At 36.8% G+C, this 13,441-nt stretch overlaps 1 protein-coding gene across 5 annotated transcripts in view; it reads right to left on the bottom strand.

The window, feature by feature from the left end:
• The window catches only part of PLCE1 (phospholipase C epsilon 1), a 156,965-nt gene extending 144,534 nt beyond the window's left edge, over positions 1-12,431 (bottom strand). For 2 of the 5 annotated variants that reach the window (XR_010068224.1, XR_010068225.1), the window contains exon 1: positions 11,004-12,431. Coding sequence is in view for 3 of the 5 variants with exons in the window: in XM_063307406.1 (XP_063163476.1) it covers positions 11,004-11,936 (933 nt within the window). In the remaining 2 variants the exon portion in view is untranslated. The remainder of the gene's footprint in view (positions 1-11,003) is intronic. The other 3 variants (XM_063307406.1, XM_063307407.1, XM_063307408.1) reach the window with 2 other exon arrangements.
• Between the last annotated feature and the right edge of the window lie 1,010 nt (positions 12,432-13,441).

The following is a 13,441-nucleotide window of genomic DNA, read 5'->3' as shown; positions in this document are numbered from 1 at the left end:
ACAATCTTGATCTTTAGTCCCTTCAAATAATGTCCTAAATGTCATGTTCACTGTTTCAATGTGCACTGTACATCGTAACGTTTCACATGCCATGGTGCTGACGCGCGTTTCTGTTGGGAGGGAGCTGCTGTGAAACCTTGTGCCAAGCTCTGTATCTATGTTCATTTCAATGGAATGTGTCTGGGTTATGTGCTCTGCTCAAGGACTTTTCCCGCGGACCAGCAGAAGCCGTTAGGAGCACCTGGGATTGTGAGCCTGGGAAGATTCTACGGGGAGAGGGATTTCATTTGTACCGAGGGTTTTTTAGTTTGCATTTGGAGCACTTTTTCCATTCTCAGCTTTGTGATCCTGCATACTAATCTTTAATAAATCAGATATCTTTATGAACCTGTCCATGAGTCTGATGGTGTTTTAGGATAGGCAATCATTACACTAAAACTTAATTTCTTTTCATTTTTTTCTTTGTCCCTTCTCACAAAATTCTTCAAAGCTTTAACAAGCCTCTTCTGTAAATCCAGTATAGGAAAATTATCCAGGTCACTCTCTTGGTTTGTTATTTGTTTTAATTATTAATTATTTCAATTATTAAGACATCAGCGGGTTTCATTTGTATGTCCAGTGTAGTATCTTTTTCCATTATCATTCTTGTAGCGTGTCATTTTTAAATCCACTTTCAAATCAGTCTAAATCTTGTCAGGTAAAACTTGTTACTCCTCCATAACATTTTTCAACATTCTGTCTATAGAGGCAGACACTCTTAAAATTAACTTTTGGTTCCATTGTTCAAAAATATCCTTCAGTATGTCCAATGTTAAAATATTTCGCTCCATTCTGTATCTGTAAGTCAAATGTAATTGTTCTTCTCCTTTAATTGTAATCTTTAGTTCCTACTGGCTCCCTCTAGCATCCAGCCTTCAAAGTCCCATTCTACCATGTTTAACAAAAGCATTTTCCCACAGGAAGGATTCTTATACTAATTCCAAAATCTTATTTCAAATTCATCTGGACCCTTAGTCCTTTTGTAACTTCCCAGAATCAAAGTTCTAATCACCCTTTTGCTCTTTATTCCCCCTCCCACAATTTTTAAAAAATCCTTAAATTTGTATTTAAAACTTCTTTTGCTAAAGATTGAAGAAAACTCTCCTGGTGTCGATCCAAAGGTTCCTAAGAGCTGAAAAGCAATTAACAAGCAATTTCCGAAAGTGATTAGAAAAGTAATATGCGAACCCAGTGTCCTTTTGAAGGTGCCAACCGTGGTCTCAGCAAAAAGATGGCTATTCCTTGTCCCAGAGCTCTAAACCCACCAGGGACCGCTGTGTTGTAGTCCCCTTGCGAGGAACGGTCTGGAGCACTTGTGGGCAATCATAGGTCCTTCCCTTGTACAGACAGGAATTACAAAGAACCGGTCTACTTCATTCCGGTGTGGTCGTCTTCGGTTCACCGTTTCTTCCCCAGAAGAGAACCAGCCCCTCTTCTGAGGTACTTCAGTTCTGAGGTAACTCGGCCTAGACAGCAGCAACTGGAAAATGAAGCCCCTTTGCTGCCACCCCGTCAGCCCTCCCAAGTAAACCAGACAGGAAACAATGAGATGAGCTAACTGTACTTTATTGTAAGGCTACATTAACAGAATCTTCTAAGTCTGAAAGTACAAATCTCCCACCCTCCCTATTTAACTCCTGAGTAATTAGGGCGGGCCCTTCCTAAGTTTCTTTCTCTGACCGTTACTCTGTTGTGGACTCCCTTCTCTTTTATCGTTCCCTAGGCAGCATCTCTTCCTCCCATCTTCCAAGTCCACCCTCACATTCTATCACACACCCCTTGGTTACAAACCAGTTTCTCCCTTCTGTAGTGGTATGTGGGAATGATCTTGGTACAGAGACACAGGAGGAAGAGCCACAGCTTAGACACTGGTCTGATAAATGAAATCTGACTCCAAAGGAAAGCTGGCTGGGTGACCTTGGGCCAGTCACTCTCTCTCAGACCAATTCACCTCACAGGGTTGTTGTTGTGGGGAAAATAGGAGGAGGAAGGTGTGTTATACCTAACTCAAGGCAGCAAACATACCTGAGTTATTTATAAAAATAATAAAGGCAGGATAGAAAATAAATAAAGGGAAGGAGAAAGGGAGGGGGTGGAGAAAGTGTCTCAGAAGGGACCCTCCCTAGTTTTCGGGAGAGTAAAAGTGAAGGAAGGGAGGGGTTCTTCCAGAATTGCAAAATTCTATTAATGCAACCTTACAATAAAGGTACTGCCAGTAATTTGTGCATCTTGTCTGGACTACCTCACAAGGCTGATATCAATCTTGCAAGTCAAATGCTCAAATCATCAGTACTGTCTTTTCTTCTTTCAGAAAAAAGTCCATAGAAGACTTCTAGTCTTTTTAAAAATTCTTAGTTGTTTTTCCCCTGGCCAAACTGGTCAGTTTTGTCATTTCTGCGAGCTTTGTCAATTTTATAATCCAATCCTCTACCATGGGTGTTTCATTACTGTTCCATCTTTACAATATCCACAAGCTTTTTTTAATTTACTGGACTGGATGATAGATTTGTTTTGTGCTAAGACAGTGTTTTTCAAACTTGGGAACTTTAAGATTTGTGGACTTTACCACTCCCAGAATTCCCCAGAATGCTGGCTGGGGAATTCTGGGAGTTGAAGTCCACACATCTTAAAGTTCCAAGTTTGAAAAAACACTGTGTTAAGATCTCTCCTTACTATCCAATGTTGTGCCTGTAATGACACCCATTACCTTTAATACAGGTCTTATTCTGCACTGGTGGGTTGTCTCACCAGCAATCGCTCTGCCACATTTTGTAGAAGTTGCAGCTTCCATGTCTTCTCCAAAGATAGCCTTGTATAGAACTCATTGCTGTAAGTCCAATAAAAGGCATCTTAGACACATGCGAAATATATGTTCCTAATCAAGGAAAGGAGATAAAAGTGTAGGGTCCTGCTCCTAACTCTCCCTAAATGTAGTGCTCTTGTGGCCAACGGGTTTATAGGTGTAGAAAGTCCAGACGCACAATGCCTAAACTTCCAACACTTTATAGAGCACTCATACTTAATTACACCACAATGCCAAACTGTTTTGGCTGCAAGAAGGAAATTGAAGTATTTGTTTCTGTCTGAAATGAACTGGACAAAGAGATGGGTTTAAACAGTATTTTGATTACACTACAACATAAAGCATGGTGGTTGCCGATCCAGGCTGGTTTGGATGAAAACAAGACACTGTTTACTTTAAATAGAAACAGATGCTTCTGACCTTGGAGCCAGACCAGGGGCTACAAAGTAGAGGAGAGTGTATCTGTACAGAAGGCAGCTTATAATTATATCAAATCACATTGCATTCAAGTGTCAAGTCAAATGTTTGAACTAACTTTCAGAGAATGCAAGATCGCCCTACTTAGGAAAGTTCTGCATTCTACCTTACCACAGAATCTGGATGGTTTATCTTATCTATCTTCTTGCCTAAAACATGTAAGCATTATTTTTAATATGTAAACAATTATGAATACCTTAGTATAAATGAGCTGCTAACCTGTTTGCACTTAAGTCCTCAAATTAAAAAAAAATGGGGATTTGTAAAACAAAACATTAAAAAGGAATTTACAGGACAATTTATCTAATACTGCAATTATGCTTACAATAATTTTATTTTTATTTATCTCTTTTATCATATCAGAGTATCAAATATCTATGATCTGAGAGCATAATAAACCTGCATTTATCAGTTTCACCACAAGATGGTGTATCCATTCCATTAGGAGCAGAAATGATTTTTTTGCACAGCAGTTTACACTCTTCCGATATAATTTTATTTATATTACTATACTATAATAGTTACAGCCAAACTACTTTTCCACTCTTAAAACTTATAATCACAGGATTTTAATTAGTTGTCTATGACAATTAAAACTCACCCCCAAAATACTAGACTGGGAGTTTTTAGAAACTAAAAGGTACAGATGAAATTAGATTGTGTTTCTCACACTATATTTTAGGCTAATGATTAATTGTAGGCTACATCAAATGATTAATATAGATAAGTGAACTAGTAAGTTATTTTGTGGGCTAGTTAAATGAGACTAATTTACAAGGATGGCTTATACATTATATTATATTCTTTTTTCTAAGCCCATATTATCTTAACAGAACCTTAAGTTTTAAACACCATGAGAAGCATCAGGCTTTGCATGAACAGGCAAAACCACAAGCCTAAGATGATTGCATTCTGGGCTTTCTGGACAGTCCAGGGTGTGAAAAATACAGGTATTAGCTTAGTTGTTTTGAAAAGACTGGGATTTAAGCATGTCTATTTAATGTCTATTTAATTACTTCCTATTAGAATTTGATATGCATAATTTTGGTTTATGTGTGCACATTTATTCCAAATTTTTATCTATGCCTACAGCTACTTAGGCAAAAGCTTTTTCAGTCATAGACCAATATAAAGTAACATTAATAAGAATTACAGCCATTTCATTGTAATAGTGAAATCTATGAGAAATAAAGATACCTAGAATTTAGTAGTACCAATCCAATGTTATAATATTAAAACACTAAGATCTTTATATAAAAGTTTTTAAAATTAAGACTAAAACAACAAAATAAGAAATGAAATAAGAGAGAATATAAAATAGAATATAATAGCCAAATTATATTCCACATTTGGAATCTGTCTATTTATTAAGAATTTTGGATTTACTGTGCTTGCATGGTTGCCAAAAAGATCATCATATATTCCTGGAAACACATTTGTGCACAAGATACCAAAAGTTGGTTTGATAAAATGTGTACACTCTCAGTCTTTGAACTGGCTATCTTAGTAAAGAAAAGACAGGTTGATCGATTGATTGATTTGATTTGATTTCTATAGCAAAAGACAGATTTGTTTATTTACTTGATTTCTATAGCCGCCCATCTCAGCAAGTGACTCTGGGCGGCTTATAACATGCAATTAGCGCAGCATAGTATAACTGTATTTCATTTAGTTTGACTAATTTTTTATTTATAAAATATATGCTTTGTTTTTTCTTTCTTTCTGTAGTTCTATATTAACAATAAAAATGACTAGTGAACTGCATGTCCATATTTTGAACATATAATTAAGAACCAGTGGTTGAATTTACTTTATCTCACCTCCTTCCCTGGACTTTGAAGAAGCAGGATAGGAAGAGTGTTGATGCCTTTTAACTTTGGTGTTGGAGAAGACTCCTGAGAATTTCATGGGCAGCCAAAAAACCAAACAAATGGATCATTAAACAAATCAACTCAGAGTTCTCACTCAAGGCACAGCTGCCCAGGCTCAAATTATCCTATTTCAGAACAATATGCAAATATCTAACTCTCTAGACAAGGTTCTAATGCTAAGAAAGGTAGAAGGAAAGAGGATGACCAGCACCAAGGTGGATGGACTGAATTACAGTGGTGATGAGTGCTGTCAGACTCCACAATCAAAGGATTGCTGAATCGTCTGATCGTGTTCATCTGCCATGATGAGTCAACAAGTGTCAAGAACCGGATGGGGGGGGGGAATGAAAAGAGTGTGAAACTTTGTTGTTTGGGCTGGATGGGGGGAGTCAAGGTCATACTGCCAGAGACATCACAGATGTTCGTGCCTGGTATGGCTGACCATTAGAACTTAGGTGGGGAAGTAACAGGAGGGGGGAGCAGGGTGCTAGAAAGTTTTAATTTGCTAGTTTAGGCATGAAGTTTTCAATTGCAGCTTTTCTTTTGTTCTGTACACTGGTTCTCAATAAATCTGAATTCTGCATGTTCTCACTGTGCATGAGTCAGGTTATTTTGGGACCAAAGGTGTCAGTTCTTAAAAGTGCACTGTTGAAAGACCTGAAAGACTAGGTTAGGGGCAGATCATCATGGAGAAAATGTATCTATGTGGTCACTAAGAATCGACAGGGACTTGATGGCATATAGTCAATCAATGAATCACCGCCTTCCCAATCTATTTTTCCTTAAATATGAGTTTTATTTGATCAGTGGAACAGGAATGTTTCAATAAGAATGAAATAAAATAGATGAGAATAAACTAGGCCAAATTGCATTTGTAAAGAATTTTACCAAAGGTAGACAAAAGTGCATAAATATAGACAGAATTATATACGAAAAGCTGTCACTCTAAAATGGATGCATTTTAATCACATAATTTTTAGTTGCAGAGAAGGGTTGAAAAGCTGTTAACATTATTCCAAAAGGTCATCTTTTGTTGTGCAAGTTTATAAACATAATAATCCCTAACATAAGTTGTTACAGAACATCTATCTATATTCGCCCACAAGTGACAAGCTGTTCTTGTATGGTCATTGTACTGTAACTGCTTTTTGGGTTTTTAGTAGACTGTTAATTTTACCTACATAGTCACCATTAGTACATCAACAACATGTAACCATTATAACCATTATACTCATGAAAACTGAATTCCTACAGTTCAGCAAAGAATTCTTTTAGTTTTAATCAATCTCTATTTTTAATGTTGATTCTTATATTTTTAAATGCCTGTTTTTATATATGTATTTTTTTCTGATTATTTTACACCACCCAGAGTTACTTCTTGTGAGATGAGTGGCTATATAAATCTGATTAATAAATAAATAAATTTCTGCAATCAGTATATCATCAAAAGGCATTTTCTCTTAATGTTGTTACTTAACATACCTAGGATAATGCTGTAACTGGAAATTTACAGCTCCTACACTACTATGTGTGCAGATCTGCACAGGGGAACATAATCCACCCAAATCTTATAGAATATCTTTCTTGCAGATTCATTTTACAGAGTTAGAAGGATCTCAGGTGCAAAACAACAGATGTCAGTAGCTCATGTTGCAACTCTTAAAATCAGTGAAACAAGGAAATGTACAGATCTGATGCTAATTCCCCAAATTCATCTTGTAACCCTATAACATGTTTATATTTTCTTATCTGACCACTGTAATGTAATGTAACCTATTGTAATCTAAGTATATTGATTTTTGTAGGCAACAGTTCAAATTGCCTATATTAATAAATAATTTTACAAATGCATGAATATATTGCATATATCTCCTAATAGCTGGGGTTTAGCTTTAGCCTGTATAGAATAGTGTGAACATGCTTAAGGTAAAACTGGACTTTAGCAATGAGTGTGGCATACTAGCCAAAATATGCCAATATAAGTATGGTTCTTACCATTGGCAGGGAATGCTATAGGCAGCATGGAAAAAACTAAAGTGGTTAACCTAATCTACACCTTCCCTTTCTTACTAAAAAGCATTATATAAATGCCTTGATTGCCCAAAACTATGATGGGAAATAAAGGTGAATACCTACAAGCCAAATTCTGAGAGTGCCCTTGACTGCAAGAAGATCAAACCAGTCCATACTCCAGGAAATAAAGCCAGACTGCTCACTTGAGGGAATGATATTAAAGGCAAAACTGAAGTACTTTGGCCACATAATGAGAAGACGGGACACCCTGGAGAAGATGCTGATGCTAGGGAAAGTGGAAGGCAAAAGGAAGAGGGGCCAACCAAGGGTAAGATGGATAAATGATATTCTAGAAGTGATGGGCTCGTCCTTGGGGGAGCTGGGGGTGTTGACGACCAACAGGAAGTTCTGGCGTGGGCTGGTCCATGAAGTCACGAAGAGTCGAAGCGACTGAACGAATAAACAACAACAAAACCTACAAGCCATCTGGTGATGACCATGCCATATGGAAGACTGCAACTTTGAAAGTAAGAGGAGTAAATGTTAAATAGCATTAATTAACCTGTGTGTTAATACGTGTCTTCATTATATAAAAGAGTCTGAGCTTGTGGAAAGGAACTGATGAACACATGCAAGTAAGTGAAGGTTTAGGTTGATTATTAATGAAAGAGCTAAAACAGGTGTCAGAAAATATGAATTGGTATAATCTACATTCTTATGGGTGCACAGGAAAATAGGAATCCATAGGTTGGTGATAATTGCTTGCTATATTCCACTGAATCATGACGATGGAAGAATCAGATGTGACTTTTGGGAAGAATTAGGCAACTTATATGAATGCAATCAGAGGGAAAATTATTCCAATGGATGAAATTAATGGGTGGGAATGAGATAAGATGGCAGAGGCAAAGTGATTGGGCCATTCAGAGACTAAAGAATAAATAAGAAAAGCGTCTGGTGAGTGTCTATTTATAAAAAGGTCTGTTTAGAAATCATGGTTTAAACATAAGCCTATTCATACACACACCACAAAGGAAGGATTATTAATCTAAAAGTCTGATGCTTTTCATGATGAAAGATAAAGAAAATGACTGAAGGATATAAGCACGATGAGGGATTACAATCTGGGACAGACCAATTGAAGAATGGATCTTGGGCAAAATGGATGTGCAAGAAAAGTAATGAAGTGAAAGAAATCACTGCAGGAAGAAAAAGCCACCCAGAGTTTGTCGGAGTTGGGCAGCTATAACAAACCTGACTAAATAAAGAAATAAATAAAGTCTGATATTAGGAAATAGATTAATCTCCCAACTGAAAGAACTGAAAATGGACATAAGAAAAAAAGTTGTGGAAAGCTGCTTGGAGCAGAATGAAAAATGTTACAGGGTGCTACAAAAGTGTGTGAAGTTATGCTAGTAAGAAAAAATGTTTGGGGGAATGATGAAAAGGCTGTGGATGAAGGAAAAAAGGACACAAATAATGAAGACCAGAAAAAAATACTACGTAATATGCATATAGTGAAAAAATAGTTATAAAGAGTATGGGTCAAAAGAAAGCAGAGAACAGTTAAGATTAAGAGGCAAAGAAAATCCAGAACAATTAAATAATAAAAAGTGTCTTGGAAATGGATGAAGGAACCTCCAGCAAATTAAAATGAAACTGAAAATAAAGGTGATGAAAAGATCTGAGATGAAGCTGAACTGAAGGAATAATTTCAGAGATTTGTAATGGAAATTATAGTAATATATTGAAAAGTAGAATTTTAACCAATGCTATAAATGCTAGTGCCCAAGAAAAAAAAAGATGGAAAATGACAGAAAATGATGAAGTCATAAAAATTGTGACAATACTGAAAAATGGCAAGGCTGCAGATGTAGATAGTATAATTGGAGAAACGTTAAAATGTGATTGGGTTATAGAATGGCTGTGCAGATTGTGTTCGCATTTGTTACACACTGCATTTATGACTAATGATTGGGAAAATGCCATTATTGTTCCCTACAAAGAGAAAGGTAGCCAAGAATAAATATGACAACTACTAGTTTGTTAATTATATCTGGGAAGGTGTTTAGGCTTTCTTGTCCCTTTCAATCAAAATTCTGCCAATGAGCAAGATCTAGGAAATGCAGTGCTACTTTATACCAGGCAGGGAATGTGTGAGAATAAATTGAATGGTTAGTGGATTATTCATTGTTAAACACAGAATTGTTCTTTTGCTCTTAATTTGGGAGTAGAATTCTAGTATCTCCAGCATACTATGTACTATTTGGTTGTACACACTAGTAAAACTGTGTTAAATAATAATGTCCTTTTCCCTTTCTATCTGACCCATAAATCCCTCTAACCAAGTTCACTGAGAAATTTAGATGAAGTGTTTGCTCACCAAGGATAAGATAAATTTAGCCAACCACTATCCTAAAAGAGCTATCTCCATATGTTACTTTTCTGAAAATACAATATAATCAACAGTACTAACTCAAAATCCCCTCAAATAGAGGTACTTTCTACAGCCACCTTCAGCTGACTCATTTAGAATACATGCATTGTATTACAAGTATGGACTACTTGCTATCCACTAAGGCTACTACCTCCAATGTTTAAAATGGTGAGGCCAGACAGACCCTTCAATCGAAGGTAATTGTTAAAGTAGATACAGTATATAGAACTACATCATTTGAACCTAATCTGATGTTAAAATTGCTGACCATGACAAGAGCATCATCAGAGTACTCCAAAAATGTATCAACTACATCAACTTCAAGTATATACCAGATACCACATGGGAGATAGTAACTGCATAACTACAGCCATTATTTTAGAATTATGGCTGTGGCTAGAGAACATACCCAATTTCATTAATTCAAATTTCTCAAACTTGACACTGTCCAGATGTGTTAGGAAACTATTTAGAATGCTGGACCTTGAATTCCCAATGTAGCTAGAGAGCCCCATACTGAAGAAGGGGGATGCTTTATATTAATAAAAGAAATGTTTGATAGGATACACTCTTGTTCTCTAATTTTGTTTCTAATGTCAGGAAAAAAACGATTTCATTTCCCAGCAATAGTATACATTGTTCAGCTATTCCCCAGCACTAAATAATGTTTCTTTGTATAATATAATGGAAAGAAAAGGATTTGACCTATCCCAATGATCTGTGCGCTCACATGTCAAGGAATATCTCTAGCTAATTGGAACCCAACAATTCAAGCACTACAGTAAACTCCTACCTTAAGCATCAGCTACAGAAGGTGAAACGTTAAGGCTTTGACAGTACTTTATGGCCAGAGATAATCAAAAGAAGTAAGAATCAGGATTCAAATTATGTGTTTGAATAAAAATGGATAAAACATTTTAAATTATAGTGTAATATTCAAATAAATGTAGTCATTAAGTCCAAGACACTGTCACATCTAAAAATCCTCCAGAAATCCATTCCACACAGATTACTTCTGCTCTGTCTCAAGCAATTAGGAGTATGCTGCACCTACCCAACTCACTAATGAACACACAACCCCAGATTATTCTTTTATACATTATTTTTATCCCAGGAGTAGGTTAAACATTTTGATAAAAGCAGACTTTGGTAAAATAGCATAATAAATAGATTTTTAAGAATTAAGGATGTGTTCCTTTGGTTTCCAATAAACTGGTTAAGAAATACGTTATTTCCCTATTTTAACTGGGCTACATCATCAAATTATAACTGCCACAACAGGCAATTTAAAATTTAAATTCTGCATCTCCCAGCCACCATATTCAGAAATTGGGTTTCACAAAGTTATTAAAAAAGCACTTACCCCATGCCACATGGATTGCAGAAGGTAATCATTTAATGCTTGGTTTATTGAAACTCGAAGCATTTTTAACTGCTGTGATATAATCCCAGTGTTCCTTAACTCAGTATGGACTTTCCACTGAGCAACACAATTCCAAGCAACAGTCCCAATGTGCCCCAGTGGTAAAGTCCTTACAATCGCTCTGGTTCCAGTGTAGACCGATTTCTTAATCTCCTTATCATTTTTGCAAAATCTTCTTATTAGTAAGGTGGAACGCTCCTTCTTGCTTCGGGAGAAATCTTCCTCCATAATTTTGTTTGCATTGCAGTTTTCAAAATGGCTCAGGAGAGGCTTTGAAGGCATCCTTCCAGTAAAATTACCACTTGAGAAACTGTGGCCTGAGCCTGCCACACTGAGTTTTGGGGTTCCTTTTCTGAAACACAATAACTTATCCACTGACGCATCAGAAGAATCAGGGAGTTGTCCAGTTTTACCCCCACATGACGGTAGTTCCAGGTAGTTACAAGCACAGGCTATGGAATCATTGGTGCAATTGCTGTACACCTTTATCGGCTTCGTGCAGTCATTCCAAATGAAGTTATTATGCAAGGTATCTATGTTTTTTGAGATACTATTGCTCTGTTTAACATAACTGGCATCAGAACTTTCACTTCCTTGTTTGTCGACCGAGGACTGGCTCCTCAGTGGCTTCAATGTCACTCGAGATCCATCCTTGTTTAATTGAATTTCAGCATACATGGCTGTTTGCAGCGAAGAAGAAATTCCAGTTTCTGAACATTTCTCTTTCTTTGAAAAAGAATCATATGGTTTATATAATTGATTATGGAGAGCATTACTCTTACAGTTTTTCTGTATGTCATAATTTATGTTAAGAAATTTCAAAGAAGCAGGGATAAATGTGCCTCCCTGCCAGGCATTTTCTCTATCAGTCATTTCTCCTTTATCTCTTAAAATAAAAATGCCAAGCAACGTTCCCTATGAGGTCTTTTTATTCAAGTTATTATAAAAAAGTCTGTACATCTGATTTGTCATTTCATAACTGGCACCTACATAGCTTTATCTCCATTTCCTTTCAGAATGGCAGATGTTGGCCCCAAATCAACAGTAGATAATCCCATTTCTTTGGAAAACATGCTGGTCCCATATTATTTTTTAAAACCTGTATGCATTTTTCCTCTAATGCTGCAATGTAATGAATGTTATCACTACAAAACATATAGCTCTGCAATTAATAGTCTCCCCAAAATTCCAAGTGCTTGGCTGGCACCGAATATAAATAACAGCATTTGTTTGGAGTATCACAGCATTTAGACTTGTTTTCTCTCAGATTAATACTTCTGTCACAGAATATAGTGTTGTTGCTTTGCCTCTTTGTACATTTCTTAGAAGAACGTAACAGGAAAAGCCCCTGCTTCTTAAGTCATGCAGCTTCCAGTTAGTTTTCTGCAAGAAAAAAAAAATTAATACATTTAATGGTATTAAATTGCATATTCATAAATGTAAGTCACTATTTCCACAAACTTATCCTTCCTCTCTCAAGCATCTTAGGAAAGCTGCCCCTTTAAGTCTACTTCTGACACAAAACAGAGGAAACAAAAGGAAATTAAACTTAGTGAGCCAAAAAACTGATCACAGAATGGGACACTTGGATGAAAAGTGTCATCTAAATCCAAACAAACTATAAATCAGACCCTAGATGGGCACATGTTGGAAAGGGGAACCCCATCCTCCTTCAGTGCCTAGCCAGATCTTGGTGATACACGCGAGGCCAGCCCTCTCCTGCACAATTGCATCATGGATGACATGAGCTTTATTAGAAATCAACCTGCATTAAGTGGCACCAGCCGGAGTCACCTAAGCCCCGATAACCAGAAACTGGGGATGCAGGCAAGGGACTGGATTCTCTCTGTGTGCACCCCACCCTCTGCCTCTTCATTTACAGGCCCATTACTGGACTGTGGGGGCAGGGAGCACCATGATGGAGTGATTTTTGAGACATGGTTAAACCTGCCGGTGTAGCCCTCTGTCTAAACTCACATCTTCACAGTACCAGTCCCATGCCAGTCAAGAGAAGGATTGGGAGATATTTACTAGTCAACTGGTGATGTTTGGTTGTCAGTCACTTTCCAATGTTAGACTGAAAACTGACCTAAATAGGCATTCAGGAACACGAAAGTTGTATTAAGTAGATTTATTGCAGTAAAGCTAATACAGCCCTAATGAAAGATTTTGAACAATTCTATGTATCAAATTCAAGATCTATATGTAGTGAACTCAAGGTTTAAATTTGTGTCCCTTTTATTCCCACCTGCACAGCATAATGGGCTTGAAGACATGACATTCACCTGTCTCTTGTTTTGATAATAGAACTAGCCTGGTTTTGTGGTGTTCACGCTCTGACAATATGCATGCTATCCCCATCATGGGTATGATTTTAT

Source organism: Candoia aspera, chromosome 6, assembly GCF_035149785.1.
Source record: "Candoia aspera isolate rCanAsp1 chromosome 6, rCanAsp1.hap2, whole genome shotgun sequence".
NCBI classification, from domain to species: Eukaryota; Metazoa; Chordata; class Lepidosauria; order Squamata; family Boidae; genus Candoia; species Candoia aspera.
This window is presented reverse-complemented; position numbering and strand designations above follow the sequence as displayed.